The 24,176-nt window shown below is 47.2% G+C and overlaps 1 protein-coding gene across 2 annotated transcripts in view; it reads right to left on the bottom strand.

The window, feature by feature from the left end:
* Positions 1–22,137: 22,137 nt before the first annotated feature.
* The window catches only part of Arl11 (ADP-ribosylation factor like GTPase 11), a 2,248-nt gene continuing 209 nt past the window's right edge, over positions 22,138–24,176 (bottom strand). Inside the window, exons 1-2 of one of the 2 annotated variants that reach the window (NM_001013433.1) lie at positions 24,160–24,176; positions 22,138–23,467 (exon numbers count right to left, since the gene is read on the bottom strand). The exon at positions 24,160–24,176 is cut by the window's right edge and continues 108 nt beyond it. In NM_001013433.1, the coding sequence (NP_001013451.1) occupies positions 22,852–23,373 (522 nt within the window). In that variant the 5' untranslated portion in view covers positions 23,374–23,467; positions 24,160–24,176 and the 3' untranslated portion in view covers positions 22,138–22,851. Of the gene's footprint in view, positions 23,473–24,159 lie in introns of both variants that reach the window. The other variant, XM_017599762.3, reaches the window with a different exon arrangement.

Genomic DNA, 24,176 nt, shown 5'->3' with positions numbered 1-24,176 from the left:
CTGGTTCCAGGAAGGGACTTCCATGGCTCCCTTAGAGGTGGGAGAGGGCACTCACAATACTTAACCCATCCTTCTTCTCAGGAGAGCCCCCCCACACCTGAATCCATGCCTGCTTCGTGGTGGTGGGCACTGAAGCCCTGGCAGCTCGCTCTGTGCCCCGCTCTCTCGCTAGTCTGGCTGCTGGTCCACTTTGGCTCTCCCCTCCATCTCTTATTCTTCTTTAGTCATTTTGTTAAAAGTAGGAAAGCCAGTGTCTCCTGCATCCCAGGCGAGCGCTCCACCACTTGATCCCTCATGGTTCTTGGTTTTGAGACAGGGTCTCAATGTGAAGCCAAGACTAGTCTCAAACCCACAATTCTCCTACCTCTTCCTTCCAAGCGTGGAGATTACAGGTGTGTGCCCAAACTGCAGTCCTACGTTTGGGTCATGACCGTGTTGCTCATCAGTCGGTGTGGCTAAGCGGGGTGGAGGTGGCCTTAGGTGGGGCCTGAGAGGAAGTGGATGCACTGGATGTGCTCTTGAAGGGATGTCAAGCCCTGCCTGCCCCTTCGTTCTCTGACTTTCCAGCCGCCATGAAGTAAAACATAATTTTTTTTGAGACAATCTAACTCAGTGGCCCAGGCTGGCCTGAAACAAACTGTAGCCCAGGCTGGCCTGAAACAAACTATAGCCCAGGCTGGCCTGAAACAAACTATAGCCCAGGCTGGCCTCAGGTTTGAAAAAATTATCCTCAAAACTGCTGGGATTAAAAGAGGTCATACCTGGCTGAATGATCAGGCTCTGTCATTGCGCCTACCGTGGCCTCCTATGCTGCCACAGTTCAGTCCATAGCAACAGGGCAAAGCCACTGTAACCTGAAACACATAAACCATGAGTCAAAACAAACCTTTCCTCCTAAATTACTACCGTGGTGTTTATCACAGCAACAGAAAGCTTCCACACAAGAGAGAGCTCCCACACAAGAGAGCTTCCACACAGGAGAGAGATTCCACAAATCATCTGATTTGGACTGTGGAAGCAGCAAGGCCATTCTCTCTCTCTCTCTCTCTCTCTCTCTCTCTCTCTCTCTCTCTCTCTCTCTCTCTCTCTCTCTCTCTCTCACATGGTCTTTGTATTCAGTGTAGTGTGGGCACATGCTGTGGTCCTGGTGCAGAGCTCAGCTAACTTGTTGAGTTGAGTTCTCATCACCACGTGGGTCCCAGGTATTGAACCCAGGTCGCCAGGCTTGGTGGCAGGAACCTTGACCCTCTGAACCATTTCGCTGGCTCCTCAAATTTGGCTTTATGCACCATGAGCTTTCCTGGTTTGGGGGGCAGTTGTGGAGGGGGCAGTCAGAAGAGAGACTAAGGTGAGTGTGGCTCCAGTGGTGGCCTGATGATCAGGCCACGCCTCCCTTGGCAGAATTCACTCTGCGGTTTGAAAGTCATCGCTTGTAACTGAGAGACGTCACTTCCAGGCACAGACCTCACAGTTTCTGACAGGTACACTAGAAATGAGTTATTTTTCGCTACAAATGTTAGGAAACAGATGTTCCCACTCATGCTGAATTAAAACAAAATGAACCTGTTACTAATCACATCACAGGAGGACCGACCATGCTTCGAGAATACAGGCTTTATGATTTCATGTGTGTAAATTTATTTACAAACATGTAAGTTGAGTATCGCTGATCGGAAATGCTTAGGAACAGAACTGTTTCTCAGTCGTTGTATGTGTGTGGATTACATGGGCTGCACAGTGCACACCCTAATCTGAAAATCCAGGATGAACCACCTTGGGGCTGTTAGATTGGTTACTCAGAATGAACTGATGTTGGTATTTGGAATCCGAGTGGAGCTGCCTTTGGGGAGAGCCAGGAGGAGCAGCTATGATGCTGAAACAGTCATCTCCACTTGAGTGCTAATTACAGTGTGGTAGTCCTTCGGATGCACCCTTAGGAATTCTGCACTGCTCAGTACATGTGTCATAGTAAGATTGGAAAAGTTGATTTGCTTTCTAACCTGTCTTTTAAGACAGGGTCTTATGGTGTAGCCGGGGCTGGTCTGCAGCACACAGGACAGGCTGCAGTCCCCAGGGTAGCTGGGCTCTTCTCCCTGCTGGGTGATTGCTGAATGTTGAATGGAAGGGAAATGGAGGTTTGGGCTCCCTCCCACTGGTATCTGACGACAGATACATCCACTGTGGAAGTGTGGGGAGCTCTGGTTTTCACAAAAGTAGCTTGGTATCTTGACCTACCAGATCCCTGACAGAGGACAGCAGACGGGGGACATACATTTTAGGTTGCTTTTTTTCATTTGATACATGGTACTTTAGGTAGCTTTTCTTTTCCCGTTGGAAGTTCAGTCCATACTCTGCCGGCCTCTTAGTGTCAATGTGGGGCAATCCCTTCAAAATGCTCCTCTACCAAGTCCCATCATCTCAAAAATCTGACTGGGCCAGGGAGATGGCTCAGTTGGTGGTGTCTGTCATTGCAAGCTTGGGGCCCGAAGCCCTGATCCCCAGCAACACTGTAAAACGCCAGACATGGCAGTGTGCCTTGTACCTAGGGGTGGGAAGACAGAAAGGGAGGGTTTGCTGGGTAGCCAGACTCGCAGTTGGCGAGCGTTGGGTTTAGTGAGAAACCCTACCTCAGAAAAACATGGTGCAGAGCAACTGAAGAAAATACCAAACGTCAACCTTTGGCTTGCACACATATGTGTGCTTGCTTATGTACTTATGACCATGTTTATGCATGCATATATATGGAGATATATATGTGTGTATATATATATAGCTCCATATATGTTATGTTTTATATATATATATATATATGTATATATATATATATATATATATATATATAAACCCAGTGCCGTCTTCTGACACAGTATGTTGCAGAGACATGCATGCAGGCTTTAAACATTCATACATATAAAATAAAATGTATTTTAAGTCTAAATGCTGCTCGAAACCTTAGGAATCAATTACCTTAACTTCCCCCTAACCTATCTGTTGAATGGATGCCAAAGAAACTAGGAACCATGAGATCGGCAGAAGCAATCTTGAGAGAGAGAGAGAGAGAGAGAGAGAGAGAGAGAGAGAGAGAGTGTGTGTGTGTGTGTGTGTGTGTGATTGGAATGCATGTGGCATGAAGGCAGGAGGGCTACTGAAAGAGGGAGGAGGACAGATGAAGGAAACCCACTAGGTGCCTTTTTTTTTTTTAAACAACAATAACAAAAATCCTGGACTGGAGATGCAGCTAAAGCGGTCAATGCTCGCCTAGTGAGTGGGCGAGCTTATGTTAACCTGACACAAGCCTAAGTCATTTGAGAGTGAGAAACCTCAATTGGGAAAATTCCTCCATGAGATGGGGGTGCTATAGGCAAGCATGTAGGGCATTTTCTTCATTAGTCACTGATGCAGGGGGCCCAGAACATTGTGGGCGGTGCCATCCTGGGGCTGGTGGTCAGGTTTATAAGAAGGCAGGCTGAGCAAGCCAGCGAGTGGCACCCTGCCATGGCTTCTGCAGCAGCTCCTCCAAGTTCCTGGCTTGGTTGAGTTGCTGTCCTGACTTCCTTTGATGATGGACTGTAATGTCGAAGTGTAAGCCAAAGAAGCCCTTTCCTCCCCACATGTTTTGGCCATGGGGTTTCACCTAGCAAATACAAAGTCCTGGGTTCCATCCTCGTTGGTGCACATCTGCTGTCTCAGCTCTCAGGAGGTTAGGTAGGAAGATCAGAAAGTCAGTCTCAGCTGCATAGACAGTGTGGGGCCAGCCTGGGATACACAAGCCAGGAAGAAGGAGGAAGCAGTGGCTTGGCTTGTCCGCCACCACCGCCTATTATTAACACTCTAAATTTCTCTTGTAAACTCCTTCCTTCCAGAAAGCATTGAGCAGATGTCTTCATGCTTCATGTGAGAAGAGTCCAAGTCCTTGTATTTGTCTTGGCTCTACTGATCCCCAGTGGTGATAATTAATACCTGGGCTGTAAGATCAGTCTGCATGTTGAGGTGTGAAAGTTATAAAACCTTGCTGAGTGACCAAAATGCAAACAAAAGGTTTATTATAATTGGTCGGATGTCAGCTTGCCACAGATTAGAGTCACCCGAGTAGGGAACTGTCCTGGTTACTTTATTGATGTAGGGAGGCCCATCGCTGAAGATGGGCATCACTTCCTGGTAGAGGGGAGATCACTGGCCTTGTGGCTTGGCCTTCCACCTGTGCTGGCTGACTGACCCTTCTGCTGTTGCCAACTCCTCACTGATATCAGAACCAGCAGTTCATGGCTTCTGTCATGGACTAAGCACTGGGGGCTCTCCAGGAACCCTGTAGGTTTTCAGGTCAGATCTGCCGAGCCCTCAGGAACCTCACTCTTTACTAAATGATTAATCATGTAGATGACAGATGGACAGATTTACTGATTGATTTGCTCTGCTGATTCTTTTCCGCTAGAGAGCTCTGACTAATACAACCTCTGACTAATAGAAAAATAACCCCATGTCTTCCTTCTAACTTATTAACTATAACTGTGGTATAGTGGCACACACCTGTAGTCTCAGCTCCCTAGAAGCAGGCAGGGGTTATCTCCAGAAGTTTGGAGTCAGCCCGTGCTGCAGTTTTAAGAACAATGACAAAATTATTGTTAAAATACACGTGTCTGGGGGTTGAGGATTTAGCTCAGTGGTAGAGCGCTTGCCTAGCAAGCAAAAGGCCCTGGGTTCGGTCCCTAGCTCCGAAAAAAAAAAAAAAATACACGTGCCTGCCTTGTTTTTTTTTTTGTTTTTGTTTTTGTTTTTTTTTTTTTTATAAAGGCTCAAATTTGTCTCTAATGAAAATAATTTATAATGACAATAATTGGGCAAAGCCTTGAATATGCATGTCAGCTGCCGTACTTCCCTAACTTTAAATGCCTCTTCCACTCTGCATCTCATCTGGACATCTGTGCAGACCCCGGACTTAATCCATTTCCCAGAATCCTCTGCTTCCCCCGTCGGAAACAACCATATCTATTGGTTAATCCTTACAAGCTAATAGTCTGATATATTATGCTTCCCTGATGCACTTCCTTCAAAACTGGCTTCATTACAAGGGTTTGGCTGTCGTGGTAGAGTGCTGCCCTAGCGTGCCTGAAACCCTGGGATCCGGCGCCAACCCCAAACGAAAATAGACTGAAGTGTAATGCTGAGAAGGGGACTGGAAGAGCAAGAAGAAAACAATCTGGGTATCGGTGACCCATGTCTGAGGTTTCAGCTACACAAGAGGCTGAGGCAGCAGGATCTTTTTGAGCCCAGTAGTTTGAGACCAGTTGGATAACATGGTTAAGACCCTGTCTCGTGAAAGAGAGAAGGGGAGTGGGTGGAGAGCGGGTTCGACTGGTCAGAGAGGACCAGTATGACAAACTAACTTTTGGCTTCTTAGAGACTTTTCTGCACGTGTATTAGCTTTTGGGACTTTATGATCCTCTCTCCTTTGTCATTCGTTTTCCATTGGGCAAGCCACAGCTCTCCACACGCCACACAATATAGCTATGGGTAGTAAAGGCCTTCACTTTTGAGGAATGCGTTCCCGGGTTGGGGATTTGGCTCAGTGGTAGAGCGCTTGCCTAGCAAGCGCAAGGCCCTGGGTTCGGTCCCCAGCTCCAAAAAAAAAAAAAAAAAAAAAAAAAAAAAGAGAGAGAGAAAAGAGGAACGCGTTCCCATAGCAGAAGCTGGTTGGTTGTGGGGCAAGTGAACCATGCCACCAGACAGAAGAACTGGTAAGGTTGACTGAGCCCAAACCTGTGAAACTCAGAATTGAGAACAGGAGGTATGGGGCCAGCTCCCTAACTCTTACCTTCTTTGGAACACGGAACCCAGACCATGGCAATCGGTCACATAGCATAAAAACTTGAGCTTCTCCACACTAATGAGGTATCTAGATAGGCCCCGATGTTCAGCCAATGAGCTTCCGTTCCTGAGCATTCCTTCCGGCAAAACAGTTTGGACAAGCAAGGACCATCTCTTCATCAAGGGTCACCATGGGGGAGGCCTTTGGCATAAAGAGCTGCGCCGACATCTCCCAGAGAAGGCCTTCTTCTCTCTTCCGGCCCCTCCATACTCCGCACACACTCGGAACCGAACTTGGCTCAGCTTCCGTACACGGTTCTGCCTTCCCCCTTCCTGCTTGGCTCATGGACGTCCTGAAGGGAAGCACGGACCAGAGGCCCCCCATTCCAGACTCCCAGTGGTACAGCAGTGGCACCTCTGTGCACAGGAGACTGGAAACCACAGCAATCATCCCAGACTCTGCTATTCCCCACTCAGGAAAACATGGGCCCCTATTGCAGACTGTCTTGCCGCCCCTAAGTGGCATTCCAGCTACTCTAGGCATCCCGGCAGTGAGGCAAGACTCAGCCCAACAGTTGGTAGCAAGCATCCTTGACTCGTGAAGCCAGTTTCCTCGGATGTTTATGTGACTGGAGGAAGAAGACTGTTACTTGAAAGCATTTAGATGGCCTCTTTCCAACTCTGAAGGAGAGGCTCGGGTGCGGCCATTGTGCTGCAGTTAGATCCTGGTTCAATCCCCCCTCTCCCCGAAGTCTTACCCTGTCCACTTCTTGGAGTCTTTGTTTCTGTCACTTAAATAGCCCTGAGTATTGTCAATAGTAACTTTTGTACACACATCTTTCCAACTACACAAGAACTTTCCAAGGGCACACATGGAATTCTAGATTTGTGTTGCTTAAAGGGACTTTTAAAGTCCTGTTTACCCACAAGGTATCCAAGGGACACACGTGTTAGAGCATCAGTGAATTAAGTCAAAGTCCACATGAAAGCGTACCTCTGGAATTGATGGCGTGTGCCACCACAACCTGGTGTGGTAGCAGTTACTTGTAATAACATGGCTTTCTAGAAAACTCTCAGGGATTCCTGCATTTTCAAATACAATCAGCACTTGTCACCACAAATGTCTTGGTTGATGAATCCTTTTACTGAAAAGTCCATTAAAGATTTAATTTGCGTCTCATTTCTTGTCGGTGGTCCTGTGTTAAGAATGAATGAAAGTGAATTGACCTTTGACATTTCTTGCCTGCGTTTAGTTTAGAGGGGTGGGGGTGGGGGTGGGGGTGGGGGCGTTAATTAGAACTGAAAGCAGTTAGCAAATTTCCCCCAAGCCCACTGAGTGCCCAGGTCAAGCAAGAGCTGTCTCCATTAATTCTCTTCCTGTCCAGAAAAATCACACCACAGATACATGTGTTCCTTGTTAACAGCGACATCTGGTGGCTCCGGGTTAACAAGACAGGGCAGAGTGACTATGTATGGTTGTGCAGACCTGTCTAATACAGTGAAGCAGTTGCTTGCGACCTCATCCGCTGCCTTTCCCTGGAGCCTTCTTCCCAGATCACCCCACACCCACTTGGCACATTGGCTCCAGAGAGGTCAAGCTGGTCCTGCTGGCTCTGGACATTGCCCTTCTGTCTCTTAGCCTCCTGGACTGTAGGGAGAATGGCTGGTAGCAGCCTGGGTGGGGAAAAGTGACCGTAACCTCCTAGGTTTGTGCCTGGCACCACCTTGAACCAGGTCTGGCTGGGATCCTAGTGCTAGAAGGGCCCATGATTTACTGTCTCCCTGGGCAGCAGGTGGCCAGGGTATTTTTAGCATCTGGAGTTTCCAGGGCAAGGCTGGGGGAGGGTAGAACAGTGAGATCTGAGGACATTGGTTCTTTCAAGGTCTGATTTCAAAAACCTCCAGACAATAGGCCTTTCCCCGACACTCTTGGGTCTGGGTGTAGGGTGCCCATTGTAAAAGCCATGCACTCAGTGATTCACTTGCCTTTTCCATTTTTTAGGCAGTTTGTAAATGGAGGAGGGAAAGGGGTGGATTCGGGATGCCAAGTTGGCAGGCACCCAAGGAAGAAAGCCCAGTGCCAGTGCAGACCTGTCCCTCTTCACAGCACTTCTGTCGCTGTATTGTTCCGCCCTCATTAATCCCATGAACTCCAAGGATGATTATCTTTATTCTACCAAAGAACTTGGCAAGGAAAGCTAAGAGGCCTGCCTGCCTGGTGCTGTGGGCACGGGAGGGAGGATCCCCAGTTTCACTGCCACAGAGCTAGGGCCTAGCTGTGTGCTCTGCAGGACTGGATTGGAACAGCTCTGCCAAGAAGACCCTGTAAGAGGTCTGCTTCCCTTGTTCTTAGCCTCCTCCAGAATGGTTGGTACGGTGCTTAGCATGTCCTCCTGTGAGAATAAGCACACTAAAAACCCTCCCTGCACTGGCTGCCCTGCTTCAACTCACACACATAGTTACTTTCAGTCAGCCCACAGAACAGGCCCCGAGTGTACTCCATCACCATTGTCTTCAAGAGAAGGAGAAATCTCAGAGCAACCATAAAGGGGTGAGGGGTCAGTGGATATCTGTTCCAGGCGGGAGAGGACTAAGGGACAGTCCTAAATCCGAAGGAGAGGGTCCTTAGCCCTTGCCTGGCCCTGGGTGCCCTGCGTTCCCCCAGCTGGGTCCCCCAACACCACCTGAAGAACACCCACAAGCGATACCATTCATGGAAACAGTGGTAGGACCAAGAGGACCCCTCTCCCAGAGACTTTATGGTGCTGTGGCCCAGGGGAGTCACCATTATCACTTCAGGGGGCACCAAGAGGCAGAAGCTGGGCGCAGGCAGGCAGCTCTCATCCCTGATGTGGAGCCCTGGAGTACAGACAGACACCAGCAAGAATAAGGAACGTCTGGTATCCTCCCAGCCACACAAAGCTGGCTGCCCCCAACCCAGAGTCCAATACAGATGGGCCAGACATGTTTGTCAAGTTAAGAATTGAAACCCAAGACCCAGTGGTAATCGAGAGGGACTCCAGAAAGCCTTACCTCTATCCCTCCCTCCCTCCTAAGGAAGCTAAGATTGAGGACAAACGTCAGAGATGAGGATAAGGTTTTTATTGTGGGATACTCAGTAGGACAATGCATTTTAGTAACATGGAATGAAAGCGTGCTGGTTCCCAGGGATAGGACAGAAGTTGCTAGAACCATTGGTGGAAAGCCAGGACTCCAGGAAGGACCACATTAAAGAACAGAGAAAGTGAACAGGAGAATCCGAGGGTGGAGGCTAGAGAGATGCGCCGCCATTAGGAGCACATGCAGTTTCTGCTAAGCATGCTGCTTTTCTCTGTGTGCCGGAGAGCCACGCGCAGGCTCTCATGCTTTTGGGACAGGCACTCTACCCACTGAGTCGCCTTGCCAGCCTCCTTCATTAGCTTCTTTGAGGAGTCAGGCAACCGGGACTACCCCAGCTGGGTGGAGAAGTGTTAGTCGCAGGAAACCCCACCAGAGGCCCATAGAACTTGGAAACGGAAGGGAAAGTCCTGAAAAGAGGGAGTGGGAGACAGACAGTCACCACACACTTCACACAGTCTGTTTTACAGCTGTTCCCCCATCATGTCCAGACTGGTGAAGGGCTCTGTAACCTTGGATCCCACCTCCCTGCCGGATAGCTGCGGATTTCACAGCTAGCTGCCTCTGTAGTCCTTTAGGATTTCCCTCATCTTGTCTCAAATGTCACGTTTGTCTGTTGGCACTGAAGCCTGAATTAGACCCCACCAGCTAGAGGAAGTGTTGGTGATTGGCGGTGAAGGCATCAGAACACAAATCTGGGGATGTAGCTCCGCGGCTGGCAGAGCGCTTGCTCCACACCTGAACAAAACAAAACAGAGTTCTGATTCCTTTCCTGCTAATGCCAGTCATCATGCAGCGGCACTCAACTAGAGAGTGTTGTCAGTTCCCTGGTCCAGGGTTCTGTTCTCTATGGAGTCTCGTGCGCGTGCTCAACACTGCGTCATTTCCGCCCCAGACTGCCGTGTCTCATGGTGCCTTTGACCATCCTCCTATCAAAGGTTCTGATGTATCCTGCAGTGGAAAAAAACCTTGTTGGAGCCTGGAGCCTGCTTCCAAGTCACCCATATCCGTCAGGACTGCTTTACAAGTTTCTCAGAACCAGGACACTGCCACCTCATGATGGTGTCAGCTGCGATGACTTGTGGCTGCACTCTACCCGAGATGGCCTGGAGTTGGGCTGACTCCTGCTGACATGGAACTTGAGCCCATCTCTTCCTGAGCCAGCCCAGTCTGGCCGGTCTGCTCAGCCTGTACCCACTCTCCACACTGGCTGCCATTCAGTCCCCACTGGTTTGCTATGGCTTCAGGGAATCAAGAGTCTCTTAAATGTTCACATTGACAGCCATCATCGCTGTCACTCCACAGAGGGACACCCTGAGGCCCTGCTCACCTTCCAGCTGAGGATCCTTCTCTATCCCCAAACACACACACACACACACACACACACACACACACACACACACACACACACACAGTGGCTCCTTACTAGTTACTTGGAAGAACAAGAGTTAACTCCCATTCCTCTGGTAACAGACACTTCCTTTCTTCCCTTCTCCCTCCCAAAATAGGCATCTGGTTAAATGAGTACTTGGTGTTTACATTCTTAGGACTTATGCAAATGCTGTTTACAACTGAGCTATTTAGGGTAATGGGGTTACCTTTCTTTTTAGTGCAACCCCCTCTCCCCAGGTTACAATTTTCTCTCTCTTTTCCTGTTTAGTTTTCTACCTACTTATCAATACTGCAACTCCAAACTCTATTAAAACTGAAACCTTGGGCTGAGGGAGGATCTCAGGGTTGGGAAAAAGTCACCTGAGTGGGTGGATCTCTTTTACAACCCCAGCTCTTGGGATACTGAGGCAGCCTGTGCTACAGAGTGAGTCAGGCTGGGGAGGTGGCTCTGTGGTTAAGCACACTGGCTACTCATCTTTCTCACTATCCAGGCTAAGTTCCCAGCACCCACATGGCAGCTCGCCCTCTGGTGGCCTCTGTGGGTACAAGCCATGTGATAGACATTCAAGCAATTACTCATTTTAAGATACATTAAAAAAAAAAAAACTGAAAATTTTACTGGTATAATTAAATAAGTAGGTGTTTGATAGGCAAGAAGCCTTTGAGGAAACGTTAGTTCTCCTGTTTACATCCACACTGTGCTCTGTGCTCCGAGGCTTCGGAATAGGACTGTTCTGGAAAGACACTGACTTCTCTAGTGTTGACTTCTGTGTTACCTTCATCGCTAGATCCACCTTGGCTTATTCTTCTTCGGAAGCATGTGACTGTTAACCCCTAAGATGGGAAGAGAAAGATCATTAACCAAATTAATTGGCCAAATTAATTAATGCAAGCAATTAATTAAAGCAAGTTTTTTTTTGTTTCTTGGTTTTGTTTTGTTTGTTTTTTGATTTTTTTTTTAAATTTGGGCTGCCTCTCAGCAAGGCAGAGTTCAAGAGGTCAGCTTTGGACCCGAGGATGACAGAGTTTTTATAGCTCAGGGGTAGGGGTTTCCAAATGGGGGGTTTGGAAATAGGTGGGGTTACAGGAGAGAACATAAACCTAACAAGTCAGTCATGGCAACCTCCTGAAACAAAGACACGATTGCTAGGTGGTCAGAGAACACTTTCACAACAAAGGTAGGGTTGCAAGATGGCTAGACTTTTCTGAAACACAGAGATGGCTGTCATGCTCTGGAACAGGCAGTACAGAACCGTTTGGATTAAGGTTGGGCATAGCCCGATCCTTGAGAAACAGAGTTTTTATCATAAACTGGAAAAGCCTAGTTTGTCTTTACTATAAGATAACATTTAAGCCTAAGATGGGGACAGCTGACCTTTCATATCTGAAAGCTCTCAGTGTTCTGTCACCAAAGTGCGTCTATGGTTAGATTGGATAGAAAACTGTTGTCTGGAGATAATTCTCCTTTAGGCTGTGTGTATGTGTCCTTGGGTGTGTTCTTGTTTTGAAATGATTTCAGATTCACAGAGGAGGAGTTGAGCCATGCAGATGGCTTTACCCATCTCCCCTCCACATTGGCATCTCACATAGCCACAGTACAGTTGTCCAAAGCAGGAAATTCTTTCATGCACTGTGCTTTTCTGTACTGCAAACTTGGTTTCACCAGTATCTCCAAAAACTGTCATCCAAGATTCTACATTGCATGTAGCTGTTGGGTGTTCTAATCTGGACCAGGATCTCGGTCTTTCTTTGTTTCTCATGACGTTGCCATTCTGTAGAATGTTGTTGAGTTTGGATTTGTCTGAGGTTTTCCTTATGATTACAGTGGGTCAGATTTAAGGCCTTTGTTTGTGCATCAGACCAGGGAGGCATGAAGCCTATAAGACTTGTTCTGGAATGAATGGAAATTCCTAGCTAGTTGTTAAGTCCACAAAGGCCAGTTGACTGAGTAGAACTTCAGGATATGGGGAGGTTGGAATGTTACAGGTCTAGAACCCAAACTACAATTTCTCTTGGGCCATTCCTTACATTTCTTTGTATTATACGTAGCACCCATGACTAACAGATAAAGCTAGACCTAATATCCTGACCAAGAGATCAAAACCTTTTAGAATGTATTAGGAAAACTTGATTTCCCACCAACTGAGGGCTAAGAGTGTTGTCACACATTATCCAAGGCCTAGAACAGTTTTCTTAGCTTGCTATAGCTCACCTACTTGATGTATCCATCAATGTATTTGGAAACTGTCTTGATTTATGGCTTTTTTTTAATCATAAAAAGTTCATGAAATTGCTATCTCATTGGAGCATGGTATTTTGGGAGACCAAAATTTGTGGTTTTGGACTATGGTCCCTCATATTTGGCTCCATAATAAACTATGTCTTTCATTCCTGTGAGGTGAAAGCTATTTCTTTTATTGATGTTACTGATTCTGACCTCAATTGTGGGGGCTTGGGCTGTGCCAGGAAACTTGGTAAGGTCGAGGGGGTTTAGAAACCCTGGCACCCATCTGAGGAAGGTAGATGTTTCACCTGCTTCCGACCAGATTTGTGACCTAGAGCACATGACCACAACTCCCCACATAAAGAATGTGATCACTGATCATGTAGCGCAGAACAGAGTTCTCTATGTTATTGAGGTATCTAGAAGCCCTGAGAGTTTAGCCAATAAGCTTTCATTCCTGGATATTCCTTCCTCCAGAAGGTATTTAATCTCTGATCCACCCTGAGAAAGTTGTGTGCATCCATTTTCCATGATGAACAATCAATAAACAGTTTGGACAAGCAAGGACTGTCTCTTTCATCAAGGACCGCAGTGGGGGCCATGGAGAAGCCTTTGTTGTACAAAATTCCCACTAAGCTAAGTGGGAGTTCCCCTTCTCCCAGCCTCTCAGGTTCATCCTTTCAGGCCTGTAGGGTCTTGGGGGTGGGGCTCTGTTCCCAGCTCTATACAATTTCCAGTGGCGCCTGGATGTCTGGGAGTTAGGGAACCCCATCTTTGGCCTCAGCCTGTGTCATTTCTCATCCAGGCTGGGGTCCCCGTCTTAGGCTGCATCTTCCTACCCCTTAAGCAATATATAGGTGCTTCCTGTAAGACCAACACCTGATGGCAACGAAGGGTGGAATGTAGCCCAGCTTTCCTCATGTTTCAAGACACACATGGAACCACACTTAATCACATGGCTAAAGTGGCTTCTGTGTTTTCCCACTATAACACTGTGACAGGGTAAGATAGTGAGGAGGTTTCTTCATCTTGTATTCTTGCTGAGGGAACTTTAGGTTTTAGCTAGAATGGTATTTCCTTGATAGAGAAGCCTGTGGAAAAATTACCCAACTATTCTAGGAACCCAAGGTCAAGATGCTCCAGCTAACTTACCTTAGCTTCTGTTAAACTGCCTGCTTGTGCAATCCTCCCCCTCCAGCTAACTGCTTATATTAGCTTCTGTTAAACCGCTTGCTTGAGCAAAATGTCCCCCTGTGGCTGTAGAGATACTGGGATGTGGTTTTTGTCTTTATAAACCCTTTACCCTAAGCACCCAAGACTATACTTAAGTTCTGAATACCTGAATGTAGTCCAGCTGGCTGGAATGAAGACTTTCAATTGGCTATAGACTATATCTGCCAATTGAATTTCCCATAACCACGTAATTTTTTTTTTTTTGGTTTTGTTTGTTTTTGAGACAAGGCCTCATGTAGCCAAGCTAACCTCAACCTTGCTATGTAGCCAAGGATGATCTTGAACTCCTCATCTTCATACCTCCTCTTCCCAAATGGTGAGACTGTAGGTGTGTACTGCTATGCCTTGCTGAAATTACTTCTGCCAACAACAGGTGTTGCTGAACAGATTTTGAGATTGTCCAAATACTCAGCTTATCTAAAACTTTCACCACATAATTTTAAGCATCCATTGATGAATTTTTACCTGCAACAGTTATTACTAGAATATTCTAGGGTGCTGGGTTCGGTCCCCAGCTCTGAAAAAAAAAAGAAAAGAATATTCTAGGGTGACTTTCTGTTCCCCTCATTCCTTTTACACTTATGAATTGGCATTCTCTTGTAAGGTTTTCTCTTCAAACTTAGCCATTTGATTATAGACATATCAGCATAGACTTGGGATCTATCTGCATCTTATCTTGTGGACTATAGAACAGGCTTACTGTTTACATTGTCCATAGACTTTCGAAGGCCTTCTTATATCATCCTTTGGAATTCTGTGTTATTGTCATTAAGTTTGATATCATTTTGATACTTGCATATTTTTCTAATTTTTCTGTATTGAAAATGAAGGAGGAAATGGAAAAATACTGTGCACATGGGAAAGGCTTGTCATCTGAGAATCTTTAAATGCCAGTGTTGACCTTCAGCTCGTCAGGATCTCAGTCCTGGTGTGGGGCACACGTGCTTTCTGTCAGACATGAGAGCTAAGTGGAAAAGGCCTGGACAACCTCTTATCAGTTCATGGTCTTCCCCTCACTTCTCCAGTTTCTCATGTGAAGCTTCCTCTATGCTCCCTGTGGGCATGGCCACCGGAGAAGAAAACAGTAGTGTTCTGCTTAGTGACAGAGGGGCAATTGCTGCTGGTATGAAGTGAGAGGATGGCCTGAGGGTCATGCTCTCTCTAGACTTTCTACCAGTTCTGTTTTGACCACACCTTGGTCCTTCCTGTGGCATATCCTGAGGGCTCCAGATTTTGGAGCCTAGCTTCCGTGTCATTGGAGAGAGTGGTCTCTGGAGATGTGCCTCTAAACAAGTGCTGTGCATTAATCACCCAAGTTGCTGAATGTCTCTGTGCTTTGTCTCCAAAACCAGGGCAGACCTTTTTGCATTTGGGCACATCAGATGGGTTAATGCTGCCTCCTCTTAAACCTACCTGTATGTGGCAGAGATGAAGTCCGGCGAGCTGCATAGACAGATACGGTACTCATACCCAGGGCATCTGAGGCTTGGTCTTTTAGTCCTGTGAGCTATTTTCACATGCTATGATTTCATTCTTCATCTCAAAACTGTGACTCTCTCTTCTGCTTTTTTTTTTTTTTTTTTTTTTGGCTTTTATGAAATTTTGTTTCTTTTCTTTTTTCTTTTGTTTTCCTTCTTTAATTCCCTTATTGCCTGTCTGATGAGGTTTGGGGATAGAGTACAATCATATGTGTGTATGCATGTTACTACTTAGGCTAATAACTCAATAATTTCCTTTCCTTGATTTCCCTATAGATTCCCTACCCCCACCCAGAGGCATGACGGCCTCGGAATCAGGTCTGGCCTTGTTTCTGGTATTATCTACATGCTGGCTGCAAGGGGCCAGAGGACCTGCAGGAGAGTGTCCCTGAGGTCCTCCCAGAGCTGCTGAGTCATCCTGGCTTAAAGGAAACCAGGCTTATGTTGAGGCCACACACTTGTGTAAGAGCCTTGTGACCCCGCCTGGCTGAACAAACAACCCTCAGACTCTCTCTCTCCAGCGATCATCTGACTACCCTGGGGAATTTGACCCCATCTTGCCTAATAGGAAGGGTCTGTGCTGTGCTCATTCTTCTGCCTGGGACGTGGGAGGAAGGCAGAAAGAATAGGGAACTTAAGAGGGTCTGAAAAGGCGGACTTTCTTCCAGGTTGACTGAAAGTCTAGAAACTTCTACTCAACTGATAAAGCAGAAATTGCCTTCAGAGACAACGCGTCATGCCCTAAAGACACCCCAAACAATGACACTAAAATGACAAGTGCTGGCTGCACATCAAGTATGAGTCCAGCCTAAGCTACATGACACTCTTAAAAACAAACTAAGATACCCTCTGCTTACATGGGGCTAAAATGCCTGTAATCTACTGCTGGCAAAGGTGCTGCCCCTGAGAGGAGCTACTCTACAAGTCTAGGGCTCAGTCAGGGAGATGTGGCTTCCCCATTGAAGGTCACAGCTCCTTCTGCTTGCCTGGGCACCAGCACCCCCCCCCCCCCATTTAACTTCACCTTTGTGCTGAATCTTTCCTAAGCTTTACCCTACCCCAGCCTGATCTTTCTCAAAGCTGTCATCCCTGCTTTGAGTCCCAGGAGGCCAGTCACTAACAGAGAGACTCCGCAGAATTGTGAATTAGAGAAGGGCAAGCTAGTAGATCCCATGAAATCCCAGCCTGAAGAGGTGCTCAGGGTCAGCCAGTTAGCTCTGTGTGGCTTCCTTAGTTTGTTCTTGGCCTGTATATAAGCTACGGGAGGTGACACCTTCGTCCCCCATGGGTGCTGGTTATAGGGATGATTACTCAGATTCATTATCTCCTGACAAGGGTCCCTTCCTCCCTCTGGTACTTTGCATTCACACTTTGTCTCTTCTGAACTTAGAGCCTTGACTATCTAAAGCTCCTCCCCACATCTTGACGATTCATTGGCATTAAAGTATACATGACCTTCCAAACATGGTTTCCTGGGCCTGTAATCCCAGGTGGGATTTCAGGATGAGGCTAAAGCTTGGTCAGCGAGTTTTTAAGAGAAGAGGGAGTTTTAAGAGAAGAGAAGAGAAGAGTGTATAGAGAGGAGGTAGGGAGGGGAGGAGTAAGGGGCAGAAGAGGGAGGGAGAAGAGGGGAGGGCAATGAGAGGAGTAGAGGTAAGGGATTATAGTATGCACCATCAGGAGACTGAGGCTCACAGAAGGGCAGCCTGGGCTAAAACAGGATCCTGTGAAGTGGGCAATCTGCCTGGGGTACCTGGTTAGTGGAAGTGGAGGTGATATTGGTCCGTTCTAATGGACTTCAAACCCAGAGCAGCACCCTTACCCTCATTTAGACAGCACTGATGGGAATAGAAGGTGGGTCATAGCTTCCTTTGGGTGGCGATTCTCATAGAAGACTTTTCATAGAACACAAACATTGCTACTTAACGACGTTATGTCACTCACACCTGCCCTCAGCTAAGTCAGCAACGCAGCACCTGGCACTAAAGTCTGTGGAATCCCAGGAAAGGACTGCAAGGCGCGGTGGCGTGTGGTGCTGTCCACTTAATAAACGAGAGGCCATTTATAACCACAAAGCCTCCTTTTATTTGGACAATCAAAGTGCTTCTATGAGACCTGGTTTGTTGGGTTTACAATTTCATGCCTGGAATAGGCAGGCCACAGAAATGTCTATGTGCCCAGGCTGAGAGGGTTTGTTAGCTTGAGATATGGGGCAGAATTTAAATATTTCTTTTTTTTTAAATGATGTGTTTATTTTATGAATATGAGTGTTTGTTTGCATGTAAGTGTGTGGATAGTATGTGTGCGGTGCCCACAGAGGCCAGAAGAGAGCATCAGCCTCTTGGAGCTGGAGTTACGGGTGAGTGGGAGCCTGCCAATGTGAGTGCAGAACAGCAAACCTGCGTCTTCTTCAAGGCCATGACTACTCTGCACTGCCTGGCCAGCCGTCAGGGAGAATTCTAGACTTAATACAGGGTCCTTCAAAACCTAGGACCCACTGGGGCCTTGTGCTCTTCTTTCCCATGTGAGTGAAAGGAAAAGCTCCGGATCCAGGCATTGGTGCCTGGAGAGGAAGGACAGACTCCGATGAGCATCGAATAGGCTTTCAGTTAGGCCTGGGCACACTGCAAGCAGTTCCTCTAGAGTTAGCAATGGTGGGCAGGAAGACAGTGTTCTCAAGCCAAAGAGGCTGATTCTGTCACTCGGGTTCACCCTGGACTCACCTGGAAAATGAAGCCACCGCCACCATGAGCTGCTTGTCTTTACTCAAAGGAAAACAAACGTTTATTTCCAGGACAGGGGTGGTTTGCAGCTGGAACCTAAGTCTGACTCCCCTTCCTCCGTGGAGACTGGGAGGCCCCCTTCTCCCTTTATCTCATCTCTACAGCCCAGAGCTACACAGAGGCCTGTAGATTGTTGTCTATGTGCAGGTGAGGGCAGGCACAAGGTAAGGCAAGGCCTATGATTGGGCAGTGAAAAAGTAAGGCGGGCTGAGTTTTGAAGAGAGGAGAGGGAGGAGAAAGAGGAAGAAGAACCAAGATGGAGGAGAAGATGGCCCAGATCTGTGTGGCCTTAAAGGGCCACAAGTAGTTGTGAATATTTCATAAGGGATGGATTTTTTTATAGGACAATTTGTCTTATCTAGGTGGGTGGTTTAAATTAATATTAATTGGTTCAGAGTTTATTGTGTGGACATTTCGTGGGGTGAGGACTTACTGATATAAATCTGATTGCTAAATTACAGGCTTATTGAGTTTTGATTTTAATGGGTTACTGGGAGTTGTGACTTTAACCACAGGGGGCGGATGCTGGGGATGTGAGCAGAGTCCACAGTAAGAGAGTTGTAGAGGGCGGCAGCTGCTGGGCTCAGAGAGTAGCATGGGATGGAGATTGGGAGCTTAGCATTGAGACGCTTCGCTGATTGAGATGAAAATACCCTGCAGATGCCATGTGGCCCACGGGAGCTGGCACTAGCGTGGAGAGGTAATTCTTTTTTAATATTTACTACAACAGAGGCATATCTGGGTAGCTTTTTAAAGAGATGCATATAAGTACAAGAGACCAAAGAAAGAACTTAAAATGACAAGCCACCTCCAATAAATGTTACAGGAAAAATCAGGATCAGGAGAACCATCCCTCTCCCGCCACTCTCCCCCACTTATTAAAAAAAGATCTATTTATTTTATTTATATGAGTACATCACTGTAGCTCTCTTCAGACACACCAGAAGAGGACATTGGATCCCATTACAGATGGTTGTGAGCCACCATGTAGTTGCTGGGAATTGAACTCAGGACCTCTGGAAGAAGCCATCAGTGCTCTTAACCGCTGAGCCATCTCCCCAGGCCTCTCCCCTACTCTTTAAAAGACAGTTTTAGGGATTGAACCCTGGCCCTTGTACCCTGCTCTAAGTGACTCCACAGTGTGAAACAGTGGCTTCCAGTCATGCTTTGCCCTGGGTCACTCCATTCACAAGCAGCTGCAGGCTGTGTTTTGAGAGCAGACACTGAGACAAATACCAGCTGTAAACTCAGAGTGAACTGAGATCATGTGGGTTGGTTGTGGTGGCCTTTAATCTCAGCACTCATGAGGCAGAGGCAGGCAGATCATTGTGAGTTCAAGGCTAGCCTGATCTACAGAGCGATCCCATGCTAGTCAGGGCTATACAGTGAGACTGTCTCAATCATACAAAATAAAAATGAAGACCTGATGAACACACGGAGAGATTAAAACTCTGTTTAAAAACTAGGCCCAAGAACTTACTGCACACAGTAGACTAAGGAGAGTGAAAGGCACCCACCTGAATACTACAAAGCAGAGGACTGACAGACAGACAACAGTCAGCTACTCTGGGCCTGCAACTCAGCATGGTTCATTAGCCAAGTGTTGTCTGCTCCACAGGTCCACCTTAAAGTCCTGTCTCCCTTCAACCTTCACACCTGGGTGCCTCAGTGTCTTTCCTAACAACCTACAGTGACTCTTGTCTCCTTAACTCTCTGCCTCTGCATTCTGAAAGGCCTCTTTGAACTTGAAGGCATCCTTAACCCTTTTGTCACCAGTGCTGTGTGTGTGTGTGTGTGTGTGTGTGTGTGTGTGTGTGTGTGTGTGTGCGTGCACACTAGCCAGCTGTTAAGAGTAATTAGGACTACTTGGCAAATTACAGACAACAAAACATGCAGTTATGACCTTACTCGGTGAATTCTGAGAGTGTAGAGAAACCACAAATGCGTTCCTTTTTACTTTTTCGTGTTGGTTGCTCTGGGGACAGTTTCAGCAGTGCCACCCCAGGAGCTGTAGTCTGTTAGCAGAGTGGGACACGAGGCTGTCACTTCGCCTGAGTGCTGTAGGTAAGCGTTGTTATGAAAAAGCTCAAGATGTCAGACCATGTTCTGGAGCAGGATGGTAAGACTAGAGCTTTTGGGGTTCTTTTGGGAGTCACCCACATCTTTGAAAGTTTGATCAAGCTCGTTGGATCCTCTTCTGTAGAAAAATGACCGGAAACACATTCTGTAAGCCAGAACTGGAACTTTATGGCTCCCTCACTACAAAGGCCAATGGGTGCTTTATTCAGAGAGACAAGGAAGCTGTTGAACACCCTAAAAACTGCCTTTCATATCCTCTCTACCAACAGACTCAACGGCGGTGGGGGCAGGAGTGGGTGTAGACAAAGGCCACTAGTCACTCCAGAGGTCTGTCTTGTCTTTCCTGTCTGGTGGTCAGCGTTTCTGAGACTTCCGTATCTCTCACCATCCCTCGATCTCTTCCCTCCCTCTGTAGATGTCTGGGTCCACACTTAGTGCTGAGTCTAGTCGTTTTCTGCCAGTGTCTAACTTGTACTCCTCCGGGAGCATCTGGGCTGGGAGGGGTTAACTCAGAACAAGACCATTTCCAACACGTAGACACCAAGCTCCTAATAACATGCACATGCACGACTCCCTTTCACAATATGGAGCCCAAATGTGTCTTCACAATACACAATCACAGCAGCACCCCATCTGTCCCTCCTGTCCATGTTGTAGTGAAAGGGAACTGTTGCTGTCACCAGGATCACCAGGTCACAACTCATCCATCAGTCCTGGTCCCCAGGCAACAGTGGTTTGCTGGTCGGATTTTGTTTCTTTGTTTCCTTCACCAATCCTTTCTTTTTCCCTTTCTCTCTTCTCTTTCCTTTCTTTCTCTCAAATTTTATTTATTTATTTATTTATTTATTTATTTATTTATTTATTCATTCATTCATTCATTCATTCATTTATTTATTTATTTAATGTGTATTGGTGTTTTACCTGCATGTATGTCTGTGTGAGGGTGTCAGATCACCTGGAACTGGAGTTACAGACAGTTGTGAGCTGCCATGTGGGTGCTGGGAATTGAACCCAGGACCTCTGGAAGAGCAGCCAGTGCTCTTAACTACTGAGCCATCTCTCCTGCCTCCCTTCTTTCCTTCCTTCCTTCCTTCCTTCCTTCCTTCCTTCCTTCCTTCCTTCCTGTCTGTCTGTCTGTCTCTTGATTTATCACCCCCTCTCCTTCTTTCTCGGGGTCTTGCTGTCTAGACCAGGCAGGCCTGACCTCAGAGCTTCAAACACCAGGTGTTTGCTTTTGGTTTTGCCACAAATAAAGTGCTCTCACTCTCTACATATTTTCCATTAAAGCCAACTCATCTGATCTATTTTGTTATTGTTGTTTTATCTTGCAGCTCCTGCTGGACTTCAGTTCATGGTCCTCCTCACATCTCTGACTCCCGAACACTGGGATTTCAAGCAGGCACTGATATTTACACTTCTTGCACACCCAATCCAATGCTAGAGATTGAACCCAAAACTTTGTGCATGCATTCAAGGCACTGAGCTACATCCCGAGCTTGCTCTAATTGAAAACATTTTTAAAAAATAATTATTCACTTGAGGGTGGAAGACACATACTTGCCATTGCATGCATGCACGCATACACACACACATGCACACACACATACATATACATCACACATACACACACATGCATACATGTACACAGACACACCTGCACACACACATACACACACATCACACACACACATACACACATGCATACACACACACATACACACACACATGCACACATGTACACAGACACACCTGCACACACACATACATATACATCACACATACACATACACACATGCATACACGTGCACACACACACACAGACACACCTGTATACACGTGCACACACACACACAAACACACACACACACACACATGCCACAGCACGAGGACAATTTGTAGGAATCAGTTCTCTCTGGGGATTAAACCCAGATCATTAGACTTAGCAGCAAGCGCCATTACCTGCTAAGCCATCTTCCAGCCCCTGTTTTCCTAATCTTTAAGGACAGACTTGTGCTACAAAAGAAGAAAAGGAGAGTATAAGAGGAGTTTTATTTTACTTTTTTACAACAGAGGATATAGGGCAGAAAAGAGTTAGTCAGAGTTGGAGATCAGGGGGAATTCTGGGAGGATCTAGGGCCCCATGGACTTCTGCCTTCTGCAGCATTATGAGAGCAGACCTGCCCCTCCTGCTGTGAGCCCACCAGTGACAGTGGCTTCTGCCCCAAGGCCAGTAGGAAGAGTCGCTCCTGATGACTGTGATAGGCCCAGTGACAGGCAGATGACCGTGATAGGCCTGGTGACACTCGGATGACAATGATAGGCCCAGTGACACTCGGATAACAGCGATAGGCCCAGTGACACTCAGATGTAGTTTTGAAACCTCTTTTCATTTGTGAACTTGGTCATCAATAATTATGTCACCAAGTTTGTGACTTTGACACTTGGTACTGAGCTGTTACATGGGGGTATTCTGAGGGTTTTTATATTCCCTCTGACGATTGTTACTTGAAGAACAGTTGATTTTCCGCATAACCGCCACTGAGAAGAAGTCCTGAGAAGAAAACACACCGTCCAAGAGAAACGTGGTTTCTCATGTGGCAAACGGAGCTTCACTTTCTCAAGGATCAGCTGGCCCCTCCTGTTCTTAGAAGCAAGGATAATCTATTTGCCTGCTCAGGGGGTCTGGCTGACCCTGCTCCCTGTCCTGCTCCAGCCTGGAGTTAGAGGTTACTGCATTTCATCAGGATCTCAGCAAATGCAGCAGGCTCTGCCGGGCTTCCTGTAGCCCCTGACCTGTGAGAGCGCTGCAAGCCCGCAGCTCCCAGCAATGGTCTTGGAACCTTTCCAGGTCCAGCCTGTTTCTGATTTCAAGCAATGGTAGAGCATCAGGAGCCTCCTGCTTGTTGGCCAGTACCAAGAAAGGAACACCAGCCATGTTGGGGTCTTCTAGGACTTCCTCGAGCTCAGCCACTGCCTCGGGCAAGCGGGCTTCATCTGTGCTGTCCAGCACGTACACAAGGAGGTCAATGCCTTCCAGGTAGTCCTTCCACGTAGCCCTGAGCTGGGTCTGTCCCCCAATGTCCCAGAGAGTCAGCGACACATGTCCAGGAGCCTCAAGAGGCTCTACATTAAAACCAACAGTGGGTAGGGTATCCACCAGCCGGTTTCCTTTCAGTTTGTACAGGATTGTGGTCTTGCCAGCACAGTCGAGGCCCAGCATTACCACCTGGGCCTTATGGCCTCTAGAATTCACAGAGCCCATGCTGGCCCCTGATAAATCCTTCTGCAGAAAGGCTGAGATTGCACATCAGCTATTCTTTTCTGAAGAAATGCAAAGCCACTCGTACATGGAGCTCCTACCCTAGAACAAAACAAGTCATTTTAGGGAAGCGTTTCAGACCCAGGCTGGACCATTGAAAGGTTCAGGAAGTGAGGAAGTGTGAGTCACCAGCAGCTGACTGACCTCTGGTGCTGGAGAAGGACCTCCTGGAGAGGCAGAACTCCAGGGTCCTTCCTACATAGCTAAAACAGAGGCAAATGAAGCTGCAGCCGACCCTGTTCCGTAGAGGCTGCAGAAAGGCACTTTCATTTCTGCACAGTCTGTGGCCTCTGACCCTCTTCTTTTCATCCTGGAGCCTAAACTCAGAAGTGGCAGCATACTGCATTCCAGAGAGTGGAGAAGCCAGCTCAGTGTGCGCTAAGTTCTTGGAGCTCCACCCAGGACCTGCACATTGGTTTCTCCAATATCTATTGACAACCACTGTTGATTCAGGCAAATTTGAGTCAGAGCCAAGAAGTTTTCCACACCATCTAAAAGGCCTCTAGAACACCGTGTGTGTGTGTGTGTGTGTGTGTGTGTGTGTGTGTGTGTGTGTGTGTGTGTGTGTGTAAGAATTCTATTGGTTAAGGCCTATGAACTGCCTACAACTTAGGAAAAAGTTGGGGAGGCAGGCAGGAGCAGGAGCATAGCGCTCTTAGGAGTGTGCATGAAGTTCCACTGAGGGAGAGTAAGGAGCCTCATGGGAAAGAGAGCAAGGGTTAAAGTTACCTCTGTGGGGTGCCTGG

Source organism: Rattus norvegicus, chromosome 15, assembly GCF_036323735.1.
Source record: "Rattus norvegicus strain BN/NHsdMcwi chromosome 15, GRCr8, whole genome shotgun sequence".
In the NCBI taxonomy this organism is placed as follows: domain Eukaryota; kingdom Metazoa; phylum Chordata; class Mammalia; order Rodentia; family Muridae; genus Rattus; species Rattus norvegicus.
The sequence above is the reverse complement of the archived record's forward strand: the minus strand, read 5'-3'. Positions and strand labels throughout refer to the sequence as shown.